The 23,027-nt window shown below is 46.6% G+C and overlaps 2 protein-coding genes across 2 annotated transcripts; both read left to right on the top strand.

The window, feature by feature from the left end:
- The first annotated feature begins 438 nt into the window (after positions 1 to 438).
- trappc10 (trafficking protein particle complex subunit 10) lies at positions 439 to 18,380 on the top strand. The gene is made up of 23 exons (XM_079169615.1): positions 439 to 596; positions 3,554 to 3,635; positions 5,146 to 5,281; positions 7,017 to 7,216; positions 7,358 to 7,553; positions 7,924 to 8,035; positions 8,169 to 8,416; positions 8,698 to 8,844; positions 8,982 to 9,096; positions 10,119 to 10,195; positions 10,379 to 10,470; positions 11,102 to 11,242; positions 11,426 to 11,535; positions 11,827 to 12,359; positions 12,529 to 12,670; positions 13,709 to 13,867; positions 14,041 to 14,270; positions 14,589 to 14,689; positions 14,876 to 14,999; positions 15,335 to 15,499; positions 15,736 to 15,916; positions 16,540 to 16,734; positions 16,912 to 18,380. The coding sequence occupies exons 1-23, from the start codon at positions 536 to 538 to the stop codon at positions 17,163 to 17,165; spliced, it is 3,801 nt and encodes a 1,266-aa protein (XP_079025741.1). The 5' UTR covers positions 439 to 535; the 3' UTR covers positions 17,166 to 18,380.
- Positions 18,381 to 20,667: 2,287 nt separating this feature from the next.
- On the top strand, positions 20,668 to 22,781 carry gdf3 (growth differentiation factor 3; the record flags this gene model as incomplete). Its single annotated transcript, XM_079170935.1, has 2 exons — positions 20,668 to 20,963; positions 21,950 to 22,781. The coding sequence occupies 2 exons, from the start codon at positions 20,668 to 20,670 to the stop codon at positions 22,779 to 22,781; spliced, it is 1,128 nt and encodes a 375-aa protein (XP_079027061.1).
- Positions 22,782 to 23,027: the final 246 nt, after the last annotated feature.

The following is a 23,027-nucleotide window of genomic DNA, read 5'->3' as shown; positions in this document are numbered from 1 at the left end:
TAACCTCATATTATAATATATAATAATATGACACTGTTGGGAGCCATTCTTCTGTATTATGACTACTTTTACCTGATCTGAGGCTTTAAGACACATTATTTCTAATTATTTCCAACATGTCTTGTCTGATTCATATTATTGTTACTGTTTTCATCTCATATTATTGCACTATATTTTATTATTTTAAAATATATATATTATTTAAATGTTCTCCTTTTATTGGCCTTATTGCAGTCAGATGTGCTGTATAAATAAAGTTTATGATGATAGTTATTTTATTATCTACTTTGTATTTACAGTTAATACTTGTACACGTTTCTTACTGTGGTATCGCTCCTTCTACTTCTCAGAACACCTGTAATGTGTGTCATAAAAAGCACAGGTCGCTCCTTTAATGACGCAGAGTTTACGTACTTCCCGGAAGTGCAGCGGGGACACAGGCCCCATCGATTCAACACAACTGCATAGATAAGCACTTACTAATAATAAAGCTCGGTTTGTATATAATTTCCATGGAGTACTACCGCTAACACACATGGAGTGTCAAGAGGAAAAGCCGATCATCTATACTATGGAAAACAAGCCGATTGTGACATGTGAGTGTTTATTAAAAAGGAGACGTTCAGTCTTATTTTCTGGTCTTGACAGTTAGCCAGCTAGCTATGTTCAATAGCTCGTTTCAGCTAAGCTAGCTGGTACCCATATTAACCAGCTTGGAGGCACTGCGTGTGTGTTGCGAAGTGTGCTTTAATGTCCACTTGTCAAGGCTTTAATAGTTTCATACTCGCACACTACAACACTGTCTTTAATAAATGTCCACATGGGAAACGGCATCTCTCAGCTAGCCTGCAGCTACATTGATTAACAGGCCTAGCTAACGATATAACGTCACGGCTAGTTGCTGCAGTTTGTGGGAAGGATATCACCTTGTTCCCTGATGGACAGCCACAGTTTCCACCGTTAGCAGCTCTGACAGCAGTCGCCACATGATGTTTCGGGCGGTGGGGTCAGCTTGCCATTCATAAATCCCTTGGAATCTCATGGAAGCTTCTTGGAGGGGTTATTTTTAGGAGCCGACTCTGGTAGTGGGTGCCAGCCTCATCTCAAGCCGCAGGCTGCTCCATTTTTAGCACAGAGCGGTGCAGGTAACCTCAGGCCGTCCTGAGGCTTAGTAAGGGTCCGAACTCAGGTGTGTGCTTGTTATTGCATTGCTTATTAGATTCAGAAATGAGCAGTTTTAGTCATCATGACTTCCACCTGCAGGATGCATAGGGTGCATCCATATCCCCTGAAGAGTCTGTAGCCACAGTGTACAATAATGCAGAATTCAGTCCATTTCTGTGGGCAAGTTGTCTTCTCCAGTTGCCCCCTGATTGTTTGGTCAACGAATGATGAAGTTGCTGTACTGTGGAGGGAATTTAGGGGAGAGGTGTCCCTTTTAAAGTTTACCGACATATGGAAATACAAAGTAAGTAATAATAAACATAAATGTGCAAGGTTTTTTCAAACGGTGGCTTATTTCTGAGAGTCGCCGGTAATTGTTGGAAGAATTTGTTTAAAACTGTTAAATACTGGACACTTTGCATGTCAGAATATCTAAGAAATGTATTGTTACGTTCTCATCAATCATTGATTTAAATCACCTTCAGACTGTACGTGTCACTCAGATGAAGTGTGGATTCAAAAAAACCAACACAGATTTATAGACTTATGAATAAAAGGCTTGCCTCTGAGTTTTTAAATGTGTAACTCTTTTTGCTCCGTCTGCTTTTGCTGGTGTTCCCCTGCCAGATGAGCAGGCGCTCACAGGGACTGCTGTTTGCACTGCAGGCTTGTGTTTGATAAGAGTTTTTGATAACCTTTGTGGACATTCAAAGTTCAGCTTTAACACACTGGAAAGATTTAGCCTGTAACATAAACTCACTGGATCACGCTGAAAGGACTTTGAGAAAAAGGCCACAGTACAATTGTACTTCTGAATATATATATATATATATGACATGTGAGGCAATAGTTTTGTCATACGCCGCGCTGCAAACCTCCACATTCAGCGGTGTTTTGTATTTATGAATGTGTTAACAACAGCTGGCAGCAAAGGGGAGGGCTAATTGATTTACAATGCAGTCAAATTATCAGCCCAGTTCCAGTGCAGCTGGAGCAATTACCCTACGTGTCACCGTTCATCAAAGCGCACACAGCTACCACAGATGACAGGTTTTTTTTTAATAAGCTTTTCATAAACGGGGCACCGGTGGTGACATTGAAGTCACTTTGTTGTTAAACTGAGGATTCTACCACTGGTGAGGGCCTGGGCCACCGACTCAGGGAGGATTTGGAGGATGGACCAGGTACTACTAAGCCAACATCAGCACCTCCGTCTCATATTCACATTTTTATTTTGAAAGTGCTTTGTGTTTGCGTGCAGTGCCCCCCCCCCCCCCCCCCACACACACACACACACACACACACACACACACACACACACACACACACACACACACACACACACACACACACACACACACACACACACACACACACACATATATGATTCTACGTAGACAGGCTCAGCCTCTGTGCACCGTGATGAAAAAGGGGAAAATGTGAAAGCATGAAATGTGCATGGACGAATGAAATGCAGAACAGAGCTAATGTCTAAAGCTTTTTGGAAACTTCTTTAATTTCACTTGGCACTATTTATGCTCATGTTGCACTAAAGTTCTTAACTAGAAGAAAAGCACTCGGTGCTTCTCATTTGTCGCGTATGTAATTCACACAGGAGATACCATAAGTTACGGTTATATAGACCGTTTCTAACATGCCGTATCGTGATACATGGAGATATGAAATGACCTGTATTGGGATAGAAGATTTTGGCCATATCGCCCATCCATAAGAGAAGTAGACATGTCAACACGGTCTGAGAGGAAAAGTATCTTTGTGTTTTGGGAAGAGGGGACAAACCCTCCTTCAGTGGTACAACAGCTTTCCTGTAGATCCGATAGAGAGGCTGAAGCTGACTCCTCTGGGCTCCAGAAGAGAGTCTTAAATCAGACTGTCCTGGCTGAACCTCGGTGTCCTCTTACTACAGCCTCATTAATGAAGATACCTGCACCGCTCTGTGCTAAAAATGGAGCAGCCTGCGGCTTGAGATGAGGCTGGCACCCACTACCAGAGTCGGCTCCTAAAAATAACCCCTCCAAGAAGCTTCCATGAGATTCCAAGGGATTTATGAATGGCAAGCTGACCCCACCGCCCGAAACATCATGTGGCGACTGCTGTCAGAGCTGCTAACGGTGGAAACTGTGGCTGTCCATCAGGGAACAAGGTGATATCCTTCCCACAAACTGCAGCAACTAGCCGTGACGTTATATCGTTAGCTAGGCCTGTTGGATGTGTTTATCTGTGTTTTTATGTCTTGGACAAAGACTATCAGAGTTGTTTTAAAAGCATGTAAACTCTACTGCATTAGATTCAAATGTCCGTGCTCTTTTGAGTTCTTCATTTCTGGCCTAACGTTGAAATGCTCTTTGTGTCGTCCCTCTCGTCACAGGTGCTGGAGACCAGGGCTTGTTTACGTCTCTCTATACCTCGTTGGCCCAGCAACTCCCCAGGGAGCCAATGGAGTGGAGGAGGTGAGTGCTGCAACATAGAAATACATATCATCCTTTTCATTTGTGTCACCGCCGTATCAAAGAGGGTCGTTTTGGAGGATTTTGTGGATGGATTTTGCATTTTTTTTTTTATTTGTAATTTTTTTTTGGTACAGGGGGTCCAACATTTAATACCATCACAGCATGAATCTTTAATTTATTACATAGCCACAAAAAACAAAAAATATGCCTTAAACATTGAGAGTAAAATGCAAGTAGCACGCGATATGAAGCAGTGAGTGCGAGAAGCGCATGAATACAAACGACATTTAACTGGCAGTGCTCGTGATTTTGAATGACTTATTGACAATGTGTTGGTGTTAATGCAGGTCACTCGATCCAGACTGCAATAACACACTGCTGTGTATGAGGTAATAATGCTTCCTATGATGACTGAGCAAGGGAAATCGCCTCGAATTTTAAGTCCGATGAAGTCCCTCCCCCTCGGGTGTGTTGTTCCCCTTGCTTTGTTGACATAGCCGTTGTTGCTTTTAGTGCATGTTAGTGCACGTGAGCGTGCCCCGCTGGTTAGCTCACGACCGCCGCTCTGCACTGCGCTCATACGGCGGTTATAGCTGATAGATGGCGTCCCGACCGACAGCGTGGTCTCTTACCCTCCGGTTCCCCCTCAGTTAAACACTGTTAGCTCTTTCACTGTAGTCACTTTCACTGTAGTCAGCATATGATAGGCTCGTTGAATCACATGTGTTCCAGATACCCAAAAATAAATGCGCTGTTGGCGCTGTTGGCCAGCTCACGGTCGACATGTTGAGAGCCGTTGAGAGGCAATCCAAATGCTCCCTCTTATCTGGCAGCTTTAAGTGTTTTTCAGAGCTTTCCTCACTGCTATCTGTATTGATGTTCCATTTTACGGATATTACTCAGGAATAAATCAGAAGTCACAGTAGTAAACCCGAGATGAGTATCAGAGTTTTGATACGTGACATTCTTGTGTTTTGATGTGTTTAGAAGGAGACGGTGAAGAGTGAGATGAACAGCAGTGAATGAACAACCCCAGGGGTTTATTAATGTTAGTATTATTTATATCATAGGTGTCATTTTGCAGTAACAAAGCAGTCTCAAATAATAATAATTATACAATAATGAAATGAGTTGGTATGCAAGAAGTATGAAGTATTTATAAATGATCATCCTTACGTTTTCTTTATTTAGGAGGTTAGGGCTGCTGATCTATGCTGTGTGTTTGTTCGAATGTATGAATCTGAGTTTGTATTTTGGTCTGTTTCAACGTGACTTTGGTGGTGTTTTTGTTTTGTGATTATTGTTTTGTTTGTTTCAAAATAAAAGCTTTGTCAAAACCAGGACAATAAACTGGATTTTCCGTGTTCCAGTTGACTTTTTCTGCCGTTGGCTGTCCGGAGACACGCGGACATATTTTGTCCCGGGGCAGTAAAAAATGATACGCATCATCGTAAACAACGTGTATATATATATATTGACTCTGCAAGACTCTGCTTTCTGTTCTATGCAGGACGTACGGCCGCGCACCAAAAATGATCCACCTTGAAGCTAATTTCGTCCAGTTTAAAGAGGAGCTCCTCCCCAAGGAGGGCAACAAGGCTCTCCTCACCTTCCCCTTCCTCCACATCTATTGGACCGACTGCTGTGTGAGTAGCTGCAAACACACACACACACACACACACACATCCAGTCGCTCTGTAATCTATTTAACATGACTGGGAAACATTAATTATTGCACTGTGCATTATCAGTCTGTGCCAGGATAAAAGGGAGGCTTGTTTTAAAATTCCCTTCAGACAAACGTCCTGTTCCAGTGAGTCAATAAAGTTCTATCAAAATCTATTCACTCTCTAACACTCAGCAGACGAGGTCACTGGGTTGGTTTTCATGAGTTGCGTGCACAATTTACCTGTCAACTAAGACGAATGAGGAATGTGCTGCTCCTGTGAGAGTTTGGATTAGTTTCATGGTGATCATCGCTGAGCTATATATATATATATAGAATATAAAGACGCATCGATGAGAACACTTTCATTGTGCGATACGTTACGGCACCTCTACGTACAACTGATCCGTCATAGTCATGTTGTAGGTGGTCTCCTTTTCAATGTTGCTGCCACAGTCACAATAAATAAGTTTAGTCTCCTCCATGTGTTCTGGAGGAGAGGAAAATGTCTCTGAGAACAGACGAGCACTTCATCCTCGCTGCAGCGTCCTCGCCGGGCAAAGAAAGAAATAGGTCACGATTGCTCCGTGTGCGAGATATGCAAAGTCTCAGAGGGAGAACTTTAAATATGCAAGTTGACTCAGATTAAGATGACTTTGGCTTAACTCCATGTCTGTGAAAGGTGGACAGGCACACACAGGGCTTTCCACAAGGATATGGAGCCAGACAGCCAGCCAATGGGGAACCAGCAGGATGGTTTTAATGCTTACTGGTGCAATAGTCCCGGTGCTTCCACCGGTGTTCTCCGAAGTAGCCCGTCTCATGAGGACGACCCGTCCCGGCTTTTTGGAAAAGATTTTCTATCTGCGGATATGTTTTCAAATGATGTGCACTTAATAGATGCATGTGTAGGAGCTGCAGCCTGAAGTGCACTAGCTCGACTAAACGCTTGAGGAACAGCCGATGAGAGAAAAACAAGAAGGGAAGCAGGAACCTGCTGCTGCTGACTCAGCAGCCGGTTAGTTTAAGGAAGTATTGTCATCAGCGCGTGACTCATGACATTTCCTTAGGCCTGTGCCTCTAGTGTGTGAGTAGAGTGAGCCTGTGTGTGTGTATGCAGTCGGGCCACAGTAACACTATCACATGTGTAGAACTTAACACAACAGAATCAAGTCCCTGAAACAACTCTTGAAGTAGGAGCTTTTCACTCTAATCTGCTTATTTTATGCACAAACAACAATAAAAAAAATCCCAATCTGAAAACACAAGACTCTTACTTCCCCCAAAAATGATCCTACAAACTGTATCTTCCGAAGCAGAGTGTGACACATCAGGGCTTCAGTTCCTCTCTCTGCCACCGGACCCCCACCGTTACATAAGAAGCAAATGCTCTCACTATGTCTCGCCTGTACAACGTCCCAACCAGTTTAAAACCACCCGTACCCTCAGGTAGCTGTCAGTCGCAGCGTTCAGTTGTTCACACGAGTAGTTATTACGAAAGGTGAACTCGCTGGCCAGCATTCTTTTTGTCGTCCCAGTCCCTCGCTGTGTACGACATGCAGCTCACTTTAGGAGAAGTAACCTTTTCTTTAGTCGTTCAATCCATTTCTATATGACGCACATCTACAGAGTGAGATTATTATGTTTGCCAACCTCCCGCTGTAAGAAATTATCTTTTTTTTATTTTGACTTCTTATTTTTGTACTTCATCGTAGGACACGGAGGCGTATAAGAGCACGGTGAAGGAGGACATGACGCGCTGGCAGACCAGCTTGCGGGCTCATGCCTCAGCGGACTGGGTCATCATCGTCGTGGAGACCAACGACACCAAGAAGAAGAACAAGACCAACATCCTGCCGCGGTCGTCCATCGTGGACAAAATCCGCAGCGATTTTTGCAACAAGCAGAACGACAGGTGAGGACGTTGCTCCAACAGACGGACTCATTACTGCGCTTTTCATGTGTTCTCACAGCAGGCGACACAATGAATATAAGAGCCCATGTTGAGTCAACCCTCCCCGAGTATGTAAAGGTTATTGCGCCTTTTCTGACGCAGGTGTGTGGTGCTGTCGGATCCTCTGAAGGACTCGTCTCGGTCTCAGGAATCCTGGAACTCTCTGCTGCTCAAGCTGCGGACCCTCCTCCTCATGTCCTTCACCAAGAACCTGGGGCGCTTCGAAGACGACATGCGCACGCTCCGAGAGAAGCGCACGCAGCCCGGCTGGAGCTTCTGTGAATACTTCATGGTCCAGGTACGCAGAAAAGAAAACGCACACAACAGGCGTGCGTCTGCACAGAAAGAGACGTAAAGGTCAAGACTGAGTTTTAATTAGCCGTTTATGTATATTTAAATGCTTGTCATCGGTGCCACCGGGTCAGAAACCCCTTCAGCTCAGTCTCCAGCAGCGACAGGCCCAGATCCTGGCTTCGCTTCCGCCTTCGACCTGCGGGAGGAGGAGCGCTCCGCACCCGGCAGCAGCGTCTCCTCCTCCTCCGGCCACGAGCAGAGCTTTGCATCGCATCGGTCAGACCCCTGGTGCAGTAGAATGAGAGGTTTTCTAAACACTACCATTTCCGTTCACTTGTGACTCACATATGTGTGATGTTTGTGTGTGTGTGCAGGAGGAGCTGGCCTTTGTTTTCGAGATGCTGCAGCAGTTTGAAGACGCCTTGGTCCAGTACGATGAGCTCGACGCTCTTTTTACCCAATACGTCCTCAACTTCGGAGCTGGAGGTAAGTTACCTCCACCTGACGCTCTTCTCAAGTGAAACAAACTGCATTTTTGTGCATGCACTTCCTGTTTCCGGGATCAGAAACAGGAAGTGTTTGGGGTTTTCGGTCTGACGAGTCTCGTCTCTATCCACAGATACGGCCAACTGGCTCGGATCGTTCTGCGCCCCGGTGCGCAGCTGGAGCGGCTTGCTGCTTCGGCGGCCCATCGACATGGAGAAGAGGGACGGGATCCAGCGCGGGGAGGCCAGCCTGTTGGATCTACGGAGCTACCTGTTCTCCCGCCAGTGCACCTTACTCATCTTCCTCCTGAGGCCGTGGGAGGTCACCCAGAGGGCCCTGGAGCTGCTGCACAACTGTGTGCAGGAGCTGCAGCTGCTGGAGGTAAAAGCACTCCCACAGTGGCATTTGTTAATGTACTTTATACTTAAATCAACATGTACTTTATGCAGGTGAAAGCTCTTAAAGCTCTTTGAACTCTGTAGCCAATTTAAAAAAGTAAAACACCAAATGTTCATCTGGGGAATGTTTAGACCTCACTACACAAGAGGTCAGGGGTTACCCCAATCATTGGGAATCATCGTCCATACAGTGATGAACAGACAACAAAGCTACACTGAAAACCTAAATGGACTGACCATGATGCTGTTGCCCTTGTTGTCCAGGTGTCGGTGCTGGAGGGGGCGCTGGACTGCTGGGTGTTTCTCAGCTGCTTGGAGGTTCTGCACAGGATCGAGGGCTGCTGTGATCAGGCCCAGTTAGCTGCGAACTGCTCCCATACTGTTGGGCTGTGGGCTTACGCGACTGACAAGGTAACGACATGCATGGAGACGGAGATTCCTTCCATAGCCTTCCATTAGTTCGATAGGGAACAGTCAATAATTGGTTTTCTCCAAATAATAAAGGCATTTTCAAATATAATCATTAATTCCGTTTCTGCCTCCTCCAGCTGAAGTCCCTGGGGGAACTCTGTGGCCTGGTGTCAGAGAAGGGACCCACATCTGAGGACCTGAACAGGACCGTGGATCTGCTGGCCGGACTGGGGGACGAGAGGCCCGAGACTGGTGAGTGAAATGAAACAAGTAGACTTCACATTTCATTTAAAGCAAGTCCTGCTGGGTGGTAATGAGGAGCTGATTGCAGGTTTATAGGTACTCCAAAAATCCCAACCTTTCCCCTCGATGACATGAACACATGCGTTGTGATTTATGGCCCCGAAACACCACGCAGTCTGGCATCTCTGAGCCGTGTGTGGTCGTCTGTTGCCTGTAGCTTTTGCAATTTGATCGGCCCGCATCAGGAGCCGGTCAGCTGATTCAGGACTGACTGGATGTCTGCCTGGCTGTTTGATTTGTCATTTCACACATTCAGTGCAGTTTCTTGTTATCTTTTGCCTTTTTTTTTCTTTCTTCTACGAGCAGACAACTGCTGGCTGAAAACACCAGCAAAGCAAAACTGCACCAGTTCCAACTTTTCTTTCCTCTGGATGTAAAAAGAAGTCTGGTTGTATGGAGAGTCTATGACTCTACCTCTCTCTTGATTTATTACCTCAGTAAACATTGTAAACATGAGTTTATGGTCTCAATCTCTAGTTTCAAGTCTTCTTCAATACAGCATGATGTTCATTTAGTACATGATGGTCCCATTTACAGTCAAACAGACCATAAAGCAGGGTATGCTTTAGGGCGGGGCTACCTGGTGATTGACAGGTCGCTACCACGGCATTGTCCGGCCTGGGAGTTTTCTTCTTTGGGCAACTTATGCATTTTTCATTCGGCGTAAGATGGTGACGGACGAAAACCAAGATGGCGACAGCCAACATGAAAAACTCAAGGCTTCAAAACCGAAGTCCACAAACCAATGGGTTGACGTCACAGTGACTTTGTCCGCTTATATACAGTCTATGGTTCAAGTGCAGCCTTTAACAGCAGCCATAAAGCGATGCCTCTGTCGTTCGGTCGGCCTTCAGGGTTGGAATTTCCCTTTCACTGACAGATATGTGAGATCGTTCGGTCATACGTGTTGATTAAGATGGAATGAAGACAATGTGTGCCTTGTTTTAAATTTCTGTCGTCTTCCTCCACAGTCAGCAGTTTGCAGAGCCCTTACAAAAAGCTGAAGGAAGCCTTGTCGTCTGTGGAAGCTTTTGAAAGACACTATCTGGTAAGTCGATATCCTGCCACAGCTTGGTGAGCAGTTTGCCAAGCAGGAAGTTAACGCGAATTCCCTGAATTCCTGTCTCAAAACTGAAAGCAATTTAGTTTTGATGATGTAATCTCCTGGAAACCCTCGGTGGAAGCGTTTGTTTATCTTTCTCCTCTCTCCTTCCTCCACCTCTTGCATCAGGAACTCTCCCATGCTGCCATGGAGATGTACAGGGCCATCGGCCGGCTGAGGTCTGCCAGGCTGGTGGGGAAAAGCCTCGCCGAGTTCTACATGTAAGGAAGCCTGCTGGTTCCCTCGGGATACACACGGGTCTCAAAGAATGATCTTAAAAGCCCCCCCCGCGCAGCCACGCTAATATTTCCAGTTATTGTGTCGGATTAGGCCTCTTCTCCAGAACTGTCACTCAGTCGCTGCTGGTAAACAGCCACACACTCGGGAGGAGGTCTAATCCGGCAGAATAAATGAAAACACTAATGTGGTGCGACGGGTGTGAAGGAGATTTAAAGTAAATGTGACGCCATGAACGTGCAGTGGAAAGTAACATTTCAAACACGCTTTTCTTCGAGTCCTCGTGCAGTGACGGGTTTCTTCTTGCTGTGTTGAGTCGAGCTGCAGACTGAAGTGGCTTTAAAGAGGAATCAGAGCACTGTGTCGCATTACACACAGAACATAATATCAGAAAAGAAAAGTGACTGTACAGTCTTATGATGTAAATACATACATGATATCTGTTCACTGATACAGCCATGACATCTATCTGTTGTCTGTCTGTGAGTTAGAGTTGATTGCACTCCTAAGTAGCATTAAACAGATTTGTCGAGCTCACGCTATTTCTTTTTATTTCTGTGTTCTTCAGTGTGAGAAACAAAGTGATGTGTGTGTGTGTGTGTGTGTGTTTACTAGGAGGAAGGGGGACCCCGAGCGGGCAGAAACCTTCTTACAGGAAGCTCTGAAGTCGTACACATCAGAGGGATGGAGCCTCCCTGTCACTCACACCAGGAAACAGATTGCCGAGTGTCAGAAGCTGCTGGGCAGAACTGAAGAGTATCCTTCCAAACAGCCAACACCAACAACAGCCGTACGTTGGGCCAGTTAACGGCCAGATATCTCAGCTTTCAGAGTAGCGCCCGAGACGAAACCGTAAGAGGAATTAAGCTTTACATAAAGATGTTCAAATAGCTGAACGCTGTGTGTAGTGTTTGCTTTTTCCTTTACGAGCCACCGCAGCTACTTGCAAACCAGTGCCTTGCTGGCTGGTGATGTGAATCTGAACACGGAGGAGAGGAAGCACTTTTGTCAAGAAATTCTGACCTTTGCCGGCAAGTCTGAAGATCAGTGTAAGTGATCCCGCTCGGTCCAGCACCAAACCCAAAGGGATCATACAGCATCGCTCTGTGACGCTCAGTGTTCCCCTGTGCCCCCCCTGTATCCCACCGCTCAGTTGATGATGTCTGAGATTTTCCCACAATGCTTTTAGACAACCTCTGTAGAAATTGAAAAGTACAATTTGGAACTATAACAACAATACTTGCATCTGCTTCATGTTACGGTGGTTCAAAAAGACATCCACAGTGTTGTCCTTGTTGTGCACTTCATGACCTCCTGCTTGTATTTTCTTCCCCCCTCAGCGCCCAAAGTGACCCTCAGCATGGGCGTTTTCTCTCAGCTCACACGGCTACAGTTCCGTCCGGCCACGGCGTCGGTGCACTCCGATGCCGTGCTGCAGGCGGAGCTCACCCTGCGCTGTCTGATGCCCGTGTCGGTGCACATTCAGCAACTGGCGGTCAGCATCCACTTTGACCTGGAGCGCGCGGGGACCAACGGAAGGTCCAAGGGAGCGCCGAGGCAAACCAACCCGGGGACGGTGGAGTTCAGCCAGGCCAACTCGTCGGCGGGTCCCACGTCGGCCTCGGCGGCTGGTCCCCCTTTGGAGCTGGACGAGATTCAGGACAGGAGTCCCACGGACAATTCCCTCAACTCCACGGGAGTGGTGTGCAAAAACACTCACCTGGTCATGCGTCACCACGACAGCAGCTCGCCGGCGGACACGCCCAACTGCGTCAGCCCCCCCGCCGTCACCGTGAAGGATGGAGGACAGATGCTGAAAGTGCAGGATGTGACGTTAGAGCCCGGGAATAACAGCATCACATTCACAGCACCGGTAAGAGACGCTTTGCTGCTGTGTGACCTTTTGAAGTGGTCAACTAGTTAGTTGGTGTTTGGCATTCAGAAGGAGATTCTGTTTCTCTTCCCTCTCTCTCAATATTTGCTGTTCTCTTTAATATAACTTCTTGTAACCACTTCTTACTTCCCACCTCTAATCGCTGCAGAGTGGACAACCGGGTACCTACACGTTGCGTCAGCTGTACGCCACCGTGGGTCAGGTGCAGTTTGTGCTGCCTCATATCTACCCATCGGTCCAGTATGAAGTCTATTCTCAGGAGCCCCAGCTCACTGTGGAGCCTCTCTCAGGTCTGACTTCTTTTTTATTTTAATTTTATATATATATATATATGTGTGTGTGTGTATATGAAATTGAACGCTATGAGATCAATCTGAGGTTATGGTATTTGTTGCAATTGTTTTCATTTGATGAAACACTAGAGTTACACATTCATCACATGAAGCACATTGATTTTCTCTTGACAACTGTAGATCACTTAGCAGCTGCACTTAGATATTTCTCTTATTGAATAAACCAAAAAAAGGCAGCTGGCAGACCAAGACATGACGCACAAGCACTGCTGCTTCTTCAGCGTCTGTGTGTTTTACGGGCTGTCTACAATCCGTTGGTTAAGGCCATGTAGCAGCTCAGTCCGTGAAATGTTTTCAGGATCAGATAAGGGGTTCTTGGCTGGAAAAAAAAAGATGTACAACCTCTGCTGTGTATCATATTTATTGATCTGTTTCTGTACAAGCGTGGGTACTTTGTATTATGTATTTGTGCAGGGCTGAATCTGCTGTAAATGTTTGTGGCGTCAGCACCTGCAAAAGCTGTGAGGGTCAATTAAAGTGATGTTTCTAGCCGAGGCCAGAGACATTATGTTTTATAGTTGGGAACATCTTAAGAGCTTTTCTTCAAATTTGGCACCGACGTCCACCTGGACTCAAGACAACTGACTAGAATGTGTTGGTCAAAGGTCACTGTGTCCTCACAAAACACTTTTTGGCCATAACTCCAGAATATGTCTCAGAATAAAAAACGTGTTTCGGACAGAAACTGCAACTTTACTGGTTTGTGGAAGCATACAACTGCACAGCTGCAGTTTTTTTAAATGTAGGAGAATAAAAACATTGTGACTGCAGCTCCTACTTTCTTCATCATAAATAAACTTTAGTGTTGGAGGAAGTTGAGTTAGCAAAATAGCTCGCGTCAGACACCTGTTTCCAACGCTCTGATCACCACCATCAAAACCACCGTGCAGCGTCTGTGTGTGTGTGTGTGTGTGTGCGTGTGTGTGTGCGTGTGTGTGTGAGCGGTACTCACTGTACTGGTGTTTGTGCTTTCAGAGCCACTGTTGGCCGGCCTGCCCCAGATGGTGAAGTTCACTCTGCTGACAGGTCACTACGCCGTGAAGAAAGGCGACGCTCTGCAGCTCAGCAACACGGACACCATGCCCATCCTGCCCTCCGCCAGCTGCACCGCCCGCATCACCAGCCCCGCAGCTGGTCAGTGCACGTACCTTTTTTTTTTTAAAGTTGTTTTCATCTTGAAAACCCAAATGAAACCAGGTGCCTTATAAAAAAACGGGTCCCTGCAGATGTTTGTGTGCCTATAAACGCTCTGACAGACTCAAGTCTGGCTTTAACCGTTCTCTTCTCCGTCCCGTCGCTGTGTTCAGAGTTGGTGAGTGAAAGCGCCCTGTCCATCCAGTCCTCTGAGAAGGTGACCAGCATCAGCCTGCCCGCCACGCCTCCTTACCACACTCTGGAGTTCCACCTGGAGGTCCTGTGCATCATCCCGCACGGGCCCGACCGGCCCGCCAACGAGAGGCTGACCAACGGGGAGGTCCGCCACCGGCCGCGCAGCTACAGTCACCCTGACACGCCCATGACCGCCATCGACCAGAGGGTGAGAGGAGTTATGACTGATGTGTGGGGGGGGGGGGATATAGTGACGGAGGCATGTCACGTCTCTGTTGGGGCAACTCGTTATGTGTTCAACTATGATGTAAGGGCTTTGGGACTTTTGGGATGAAGCGTAAAACGTTTATCACTGTTTACTAATGTTTTGTGGACTAAACAATTCATCGCATATTAGAGAACATAATCAACAGTCATTTTTGATGAAAATAGTCATTAGCTGCTCATTGCAATTTGGCTAGTCCGCCGTTCTGTCGCGGTACTTGAAGAGATTTGATCATAAGGTTTTGCTGGTGTCCGTCCACAGATGTCCATCGACTGTCCGTGGTCCATCTACTCCACGCTGCTTGCCCTCACCTTCTACATCCCCTTCAAGACCAAACACACTCTGCTTTCTGCTGGTAACAGGTGAGCCTCCATTCCCATAGAAGTACCTGTATGTGTCACACAAAAAGAAAAACAATGTTTATCCCTTTGGGTAGTTTGCTCTTTTACATAAAATCCTTAACTGACAAGAACCCATAGTTGACCTTAATATTAACAGCGTTCTCCTCACTCACTCACTCACACACATGGAACTTTTTAACCCCACAGGAAGTACATCCAGGTGTGTGTGCAGAACGTGTCGGATGTGAACTTCACGCTGGCAGAAGTGAAGCTGACGGAGAAGCAGCATGAATCGCTGGAGCTGCAGTCCCTCAACACTAAAACTCAACAGGTGAGGAGTAAAAAAAAAGCCTTATGAGTAATGATAAAGGGGAAATAAAGGAAATTAGGAAGATGGTTCCCAGGCCATGTTCACACATGTTCACAAGCAGCCACACTGAGTGTCCTTAGTTGGGCTAAGCAGTACGGAGAGGGGGAGGGAGCTCAGATATTTAGTTTTAAAACTACATCAGCCACTAATTCATATTTGTGTGTGTGTGTGTGTGTGTGTGTGTGTGTGTGTGTGTGTGTGTGTGTGTGTGTGTGTGTGTGTGTGTGTGTGTGTGTGTGTGTGTGTGTGTGTGTGTGTGTGTGTGTGTGTGTGTGTGTGTGTGTGTGTGTGTGTAGCTTTTGTGCAGCAAGCACAGCGTGTTCTGCTTGTGGGAGGTGAGTTGGAAGGACGACCTGCCCTCCTGCCTCCAGTGCGTCTTCTCCGCCAACTTCTCTCCGCCCAAGCAAGACGTCTCCACCTTCAAACCCTTCCACTACCAGTTCCAGCTGGAGAGAGTCACCGTAAGTCCACTTCAAACATTCATAATGTTTCCCTTTTCCCCCTGAGAGTTTCACAAGCGGAGCTGTCATTGTGTTGTCCAGATGGCACGTTTTAACATGTCTTTAGTTCCTGGTTTTGAATAACTGATAATGTATGAAAAACACACTTTCTGTACTCTATTTTGAGAGAGAGGTTTTAGAGTATCCGGGCACTCCCCCGTCACAAACCACCGTTGTTGTTTTTTGTGTGCTGTCAGACGTTGTACAGCGTGAGAGCTGAGATCTTGCCTCCCGCCGGTGAGCAGCACTGCCGCTCCGGCCTCCTCTGCGGGCTGGAGGTGTGCATAACGCGACTGACCGAGCCCGCCGAGGGGGAGGCGGCAGAGGACAGCAAGACCGACACCGACGGCCTCAGAACAACCAAACTCATGTATGAAGGTACGTCGGCAGGAGAAGGGCGTTATCATCCGGGCTTTCTATGAAAAGATGGATAAACAGGAGCAGAAGTTAATAATTAGCAGAGGGACTGGGGATTACAGTGGCACTGAAAAAATAATTAAAAAGAATAAGTAACATGTATATTTACAGCGACTCCAATGTGAATATGAACATCAAATCTAAGCTCTCTCTAAGCTCTTGTTATTTCGTGATACAGACTAAATTGCTATATGATTAACTTTAAATGTAATTAAAATATTCATTATTTGCAACTCTGAAAGATTAGAGGAAAATATTCTTACAACGACAATAACAAGAACCACATACCTAAACAATATGAGTCGAAACAGAAAACAAAATGATTAAGATGTTCATTAGCTGCAGACAAAAGTGAAGGTAAAACGTCTCTGTGTGTGTTTATCAGCTGTAAGCACAGCTAAGGCTCAGCCTGAGTTTTTAGCATTTTTAATCAGAAACAAATAATTCGAGGAGTAGATTGATCTCTTTGTAGATTGTGTAAGTATGAATAAAAATGTTCATATTTCGAGTCATTACTGTAGATTCGCCAACCGTAGAACAGACAACTTATCAGAGTGTGTGTGTGTGTGTGTGTGTGTCCACAGTGGCCGACAGCAGCAGTAACTGGGCGGTGTGTGGGAAGAGTTCGGGCATGGTGTCGATGCCCATGGCGGCCGACGCCACCCACAAGGTGCAGATCGAGGTGATGCCTCTGTTCGCGGGACACTTGCCCTTCCCCAAGATCAAAGTGCTGAAGTACCTGCCTCACACCGCAGCGCTGGCCATTCAACCAGACCCCGGTAAGACTCTAAATATCAGCTAAACCGTGTTAAGCCACTGTCTCTGAGGCAACATGAAGTCCTCGTTCAGGACAAACTGGTGGAAAACACACTGGTTAAGAACCAGGACCTTGTTGATCTCCTCTTCTTTGTGGATGCTCAGTAATGTGTCCCGTGTTTTTTCCTCGCCGCCCTCAGACAGCTGCGTGGAGAACGACAGCCTGTCCCTGCTGGACAAGGTGCTGGACGACCAGGGGGACACGGCGAGCATCCGCAGCCGGGGCAGCGTGCACTCGGTGGGCAGCGGTGACCAGCAGCAGCAGCAGAGGGGCGTGGCCATGCCGCGCCTGGAGCCCTTCACCGCCGGGCAGGTGTTCAACCAAAGCCACACGCAGCAGGTCCTGGTGCTGCCCGCCACCGACGACCACATCATGGAGGTCAACGCCACATGACCCCGGTGGCGAGAGCGCCCGCCCCCTTCTCATAGAACCGAACCCAGGCCCCGGGTGGACTCTGCTGAGCTTTTGCTCCGGGGCGGATCGGGTCCACGAGTCCATGTCGAAGACCGCCGCAGGTCGCCGGCATGGACTCCTCCCCCCCCCAAGCATGACACGTTCACATCACTGGAGACTTACGGACTGGACACAGTGAAGAGCCAATGACATCTGCTGGTAACATTTAAATAAAGATTTTTTCTTTGCCATACTTTGTACATAGCTCATTGGATGGATTTATAGTTATACAAATATAAATATATATATGGACTGATCAATCAGATAGGGCGCCTGTCGCGCTCCGTCAAACTGAAGGATAACAGTCCTGATTGTCCCATGATGCACCAAAGCCCTAGATGTGTGTGTACCTCGCTCAGCGACCCGAGTGCTGTTTCTATGTCTCGAGTAGTCACCGCTTTTACATTTCAGATGGTTTTGCCTTCTACGATCACATTCAAGTGGCTGAAATATTACAGAAGTAAAGAAAAGCAGGTCAACAAACTCGAATGCGTCTTTGCGGACAGATCCATAATCCTGCAGATCATGCTACGTCATATCAGCAGACCGTTGTGACGCTGTCTTGTGAAATTGAGTTACCTCCAGCATCATTTTCTATTTTCTTAACAAGTTCTGAATGGACAAACATTTTAAACTAATACTTTTACGTTTCCATTTTGGTGCGTGTTGGTCCATTTATCAAATGCGAGATTGATGAACGGAGCCTCAGCATTTCAGCCTCCATTTAAAAAAAAGCTTCCTGTAAAGAGCTTTTATTTAGATAGAGAAACATGACTACACTACACGCTGTATTCTGAACTTCAGTTTAAGAGAAATCTTCTTTGTACCTGCGGACAGGACACAAAAAGTTTTTTGGTGATTATCTCCAACAATACAGTAAGAACCACTGAATGACTGTATTCACTCTGAACAGAAACAGTGACCCATGTCCTCTGACTGAATGCAAACGTTCTGAAATGTAAAACCGCTGATGTCATGAGAGCTTCAGACTGAGTCTAGCAGTGTGTGCGTGTCGTGTGTATCTGTTCAGCTGTAGGTGTGTGTGTGTGTGTGTGTGTGTGTGTGTGTGTGTGTGTGTGTGTGTGTGTGTGTGTGTGTGTGTGTGTGTGTGTGTGTGTGTGTGTGTGTGTGTGTGTGTGTGTGTGTGTGTGTGTGTGTGTGTGAGATCAGCCAGTGCACATTATTGTCTCACACTTATCAGTGGATTGTTCATATACAGTGTGTATATTTATTCTGTGTGTGTGTCCAAGCTCTGGGTGTTGAACAGATGAATGGAATGAGTCATTATTGGATTTATTTGTTCATTTCTTTGAGCGGATAAATGTTAGCTACTTCTGCCCCTACCGTCCTCCCTCCTGGCTCACACACACACCCACACACACACAGTGTAACTACAGCCTCCTGCTCTTTGACCACTGTACATACTGATTTGTAAATAATGATTCAAATCCAAATCATCTTTGATTGCCAACTATATTAAAAAGAATCATTGGAACTGACTTGATGTTTGTTGTTTTTATAACTTTACAGTTACAGAGGGGATTGCTGCACCGGCTGCACCGCCAAATTGGGGCCAGGGGCGTAGAGTGGGAGAGTGGGGGAGTGGGGGGTGGGACACTGGCCCTTTACCTACTCACTAATGCATATAAAAACCTGAGCAGCAGACCCCCCTACACTCCTGACTTTACAAGGCTGCAAGCATATGACGATCTTATAGAATGTGATGCATTGCTGTAGATTAAACAAATGCAGCAGTAATATCAATCCAGAAACATCATTTTTCCTGCACAAAGAACACTTTAAGTACATTTCACTGATACTACTGATATACTTTTACTTGAGTAAGGTTTTTTTTACTTCTGTGATTTCACAGTGTGGTAATCGTACTTTTACCTAAGTAGAAGATCTGAATACTTCTTCCACCACTGGGAATGTTAAACTGTACACTGCGATAGGAGGTCCCAAGCCAAACATGTTAGGAATCACTGCTTTATATACATTATAATACAAGTACACACACACTGGATCAGGTGTGGCTGCTCAGTTTGTAGAATTACAATGAAGAGGTACCTAAAATGGGCACTAGGTGGCGTAAGAACCTCATGAACCGCTGGCAGCAGTAATGCTTCTACCACATGCAGGCCTCACAGCTTTGGGTTGAAATATTGTTGAATAAACTCAAGAATCTGTTTAACATTCTGCTCTAGCTGTTTGTCTAGACTGTAGAGTCTAGACCCTTTTCTGTTGAGACTCCGCACACTTCTAATCAGCTACATGGTGTCCATTCACAACCTGTGTGTGTGTTTGCAATTTTGATATTTTAAATATCCTAAACAAAGTGATTTTAATTTCTTTATGCAATAGTTGCTGTTTTGCACAACATAACGCCCGCTGTACTGGGCTCAGTTGTATCTTTTAATATTATTTATTTTCTTCAAAATTATATATCATTTGAGTGCAGTGACCCTTTAAAGGTGCAGTGTGTACAAGTTGGGGCCATCTAGTGGTGAGGTTGCAGATTGCAACCAACTGAAACGTCTTCTGTGTGCCATGTGTGTAGAACTACAGTGACCAACGTCAATGGTACTATCTAGCTCTGTTCTGCGATATAAAATATGTAAGTAAATACCCCTCTTGTGAATTTTGTAACTTTTATGTGTCTTAAAGAAGGTAGTCTACATGCGACTACTATACACGTCATGGCACCGACTAGTCTCATGCGGCCGTGGTGTAGTTAATGTACAGCCTACAGCGCTAGGCTTTTTACTTCTGCCGATTGCATTTCCCCCGTCAAAAGTCATAAAAGTGGTGTTCATTTGTGAAGATTATCTTGCTGAACAAAGCGTGGAAGTATCATAAGCGTTTGCCACAGAGCTTATTTTCTGCAACTATCCAAAATCCGATGCAAAAATCCCTTTATCTTTTTTTGTTGATGGAACCAGTGCGATGCTAACTTCCTGGTTGGACTTCAACAAATGCTGCTGCAGCTCTGTATAACGGGCTCATTCTAAGGTAAAGAAAAACGCGGTGTGTCTTATTTTCAGGTGACACCTTTCTGTTGTGAACTCACATTGATATGTTGTAAAGATACTGACAGGGCCTGAGTTATTTGGGGACAAAGGGCAGGACGACTGAGCATTCACCAATGGAGGATAAACTTTAGGACACAGCAAAACACGTGTATGCATTTCATTATTGAAACATTATTCAACAATGTTAAAATGCCATGCTGTTTTCTGAGGGCCTGACCCTGAGAGCAGTCTGCCTGCTCCCCCTTCACCTTATCTCCTGCATGTCTGCCCGCTTCTCATTAGCATAATGAAGCAGCTGCACACCGGGAGGTTTCACAGGTTACAACAAACGCCCCGCTCTCTGTAAGGGGGGCGGGGGGAGACATTTCAGGTGAGGAGCCGCCAGAGCCGAAGTGGGCCCACAAACAATCATGAGGCCGAACGAGACGCCTCTGGCGCTGTTGGCGGTGGCGTGTCTCCTCGGCTCGTGCGCGCTCTCACAAGTGGAGGAGATGAGGGGCCACGAGCGGCTGTTCCTCGGCTCCCTGGGGCTCTCCGGGCGGCCTCGGCCCGCGGGGAACCGGCAGCCCCGGCGCCACGTCCCCTCGGAAATATGGAGGATGTTCCGGAGGTCAGAGAACAACCAGGCCCGGGAGAGTGACCCCTGCACGGTGTCGGAGTACGGAGTCCCAGGCAACATTATCCGGTACGTGCAAGACCAAGGTAGGTGATCACGTGCGTGATGTTGATTGGCTGGAAAGGCTCAATATGCTGCTTCCGCATGAGCAGACCATAAAGATGTTCCGTCTGACCATCAACGTTTTTAAATGAATTGTTCTTTTAATATACAGTAATTGAAATGTACACACTTCATCTTTAGCTAATAGATACAGTCCACTGTAGAGCTTACATGGCAATTTGTTAGAAATTATTTTTCTTTTTGTTTACAACGTAACATCATGCCACGTCTTTAAACCACCTCATCCAGCACACCAAACACATGATTGAATGTAAGTAGAAGCTGAATCAATGGTAGGCCTCCACGTGTGAAGCTACACTTCAGTATCAGCATCAACATGCGCAGCTTTCAAGATTTAAATAAATGTAAATCCCTGTCTGTCGCCAAAGGGAGGTAACACAAAGGTGATTTGAGCCTGTGGTACTCTTATGCAAGTATTGCAATTTATATATGCATTGTATATTACGAACTAGGCGTCTGTGTAGACTTTGCTCAATAAAATGCTGTTTTGTGGACCCCAGAGTGCTAAACCTGAGCACAATTCCCTTTTGTTTTCAAAATCAACCAGGATTGGAATGTTAAGGATTGTCACTTTAAGAAATGTCAACGACCCGGTAGATCGTTTGTACATGTAGTGTGAGGGTGCTGTGTTTCAGTAAATTACTAGAATAAATGAATTAGTAAGTTAATTAGTTTTAAGACGTAAATCCCTCGTGGAGTTTAATTTACACTTCTCATGTTCTTGCGTATTCCTCTACATTTAATGAGCCGGTTGCACAGTAATCGTATAAGATTTAACTGTAAGTGGCCAAAATGATGTGAGAGAGAATACGCACTATTATTATTGATCAAAGTGTTACAACAGGCAACAAAAGGCTTGTTATTTTAAGGTGTTAGCAATAAACCATACTGCACATGTGTCTTAGGTGTAGCCTACTGCTTAATCCCCCCCCCCCTGATGTTTTTGCAGGCAGGCTGGTGTCTGGCTGGAGCAGCAGCTGTCAGGCCTGTCTGGAGAAGCAGCTTTACTTCAACATGTCCGTCCTGCAGCCTGTGGAGCTGCTGTCTCTGGCTCAGCTGGAAATCACGTTCCACTGGAAGCTCCTGCAGGGGCCCCGGGCCCTCAGCGTGTCTCTGTATAAAGTGATCCGGGCCACGCTGAGGGGAGCCGACCCCCAGGCCGGCCGCAGGCTCCTGCTGTCCCAGTCGCTGAGGCTGCAGACCGAGCCCACCTCCCTCGCCATGGACCTCACCGCGCTGGCGGAGAGCTGGCGCAAACCGGGACGCAACTACGGCTTGCTCCTGGAGCTGCTGCCTCTCGACGGCGATCCGGAGGAGCTGCTTCCCTTTCACCCCGGGAACTCCCTCCCGTTGGAGCCGGCCTTCACCCTGCCCCTGGTCCAGGCCTCGCTGGTGGCCGTGTCCCTAAACCCCCACCAGTGTCGCTCCAGACAGCGGCGGAGCGCCGTCCACCTCCCCGTGACGCCCAGCAACGTGTGCAAGGCCCGCCGCCTCTACATCGACTTCAAGGACGTGGGCTGGCAGGACTGGATCATCGCCCCGCAGGGCTACATGGCCAACTACTGCCACGGCGAGTGCCCGTTCCCGCTCAGCGAGAGCCTGAACGGCACCAACCACGCCATCCTGCAGACCCTGGTGCACTCCCTGGACCCGGACGTCACGCCGCAGCCCTGCTGCGTGCCCGTCCGCCTCTCCCCGATCTCCATGCTCTACTACGACAACAACGACAACGTGGTGCTCCGGCATTACCAGGACATGGTGGTGGACGAGTGCGGGTGTCGGTGAGGTTGGTCGGACATTTTCTGACTGTCGAATATCCACCAGTTCCTTTTTTTAGTAAGTGTTAATGTGACTTGATGCTTTGATTGCTTTGATTGTTGGTCAGATTAGGTTTTCAGTGTACAATGTTCTTTGCAGTCAAATATTTTAAAGAATTTACCATTTGTATTTGTTTGTTCTCCCAAAGATGTAGACGCATCTTTTTATATGAAAGCTGATGTTAATAAAAATTGCAAATAAAGCTACACTGGA

The sequence above is a fragment of the Pholis gunnellus genome (assembly GCF_910591455.1).
Source record: "Pholis gunnellus genome assembly, chromosome: 12".
Classification (NCBI taxonomy): Eukaryota; Metazoa; Chordata; class Actinopteri; order Perciformes; family Pholidae; genus Pholis; species Pholis gunnellus.
Note: the sequence above shows the minus strand (reverse complement) of the source record. Positions and strands in the feature narration are given on the sequence as shown.

What these genes read in the sequence shown, in the direction of transcription:
- trappc10 (XM_079169615.1), top strand. Translation starts at nt 536, where the DNA reads ATGGAGTGTCAAGAGGAAAAGCCGATCATCTATACTATGGAAAACAAG. An exon ending in TGACCGCCATCGACCAGAGG is followed by an intron (nt 14,271 to 14,588) that starts GTGAGAGGAGTT and finishes GTCCGTCCACAG; the next exon opens with ATGTCCATCGACTGTCCGTG. An exon ending in TCAACACTAAAACTCAACAG is followed by an intron (nt 15,000 to 15,334) that starts GTGAGGAGTAAA and finishes GTGTGTGTGTAG; the next exon opens with CTTTTGTGCAGCAAGCACAG.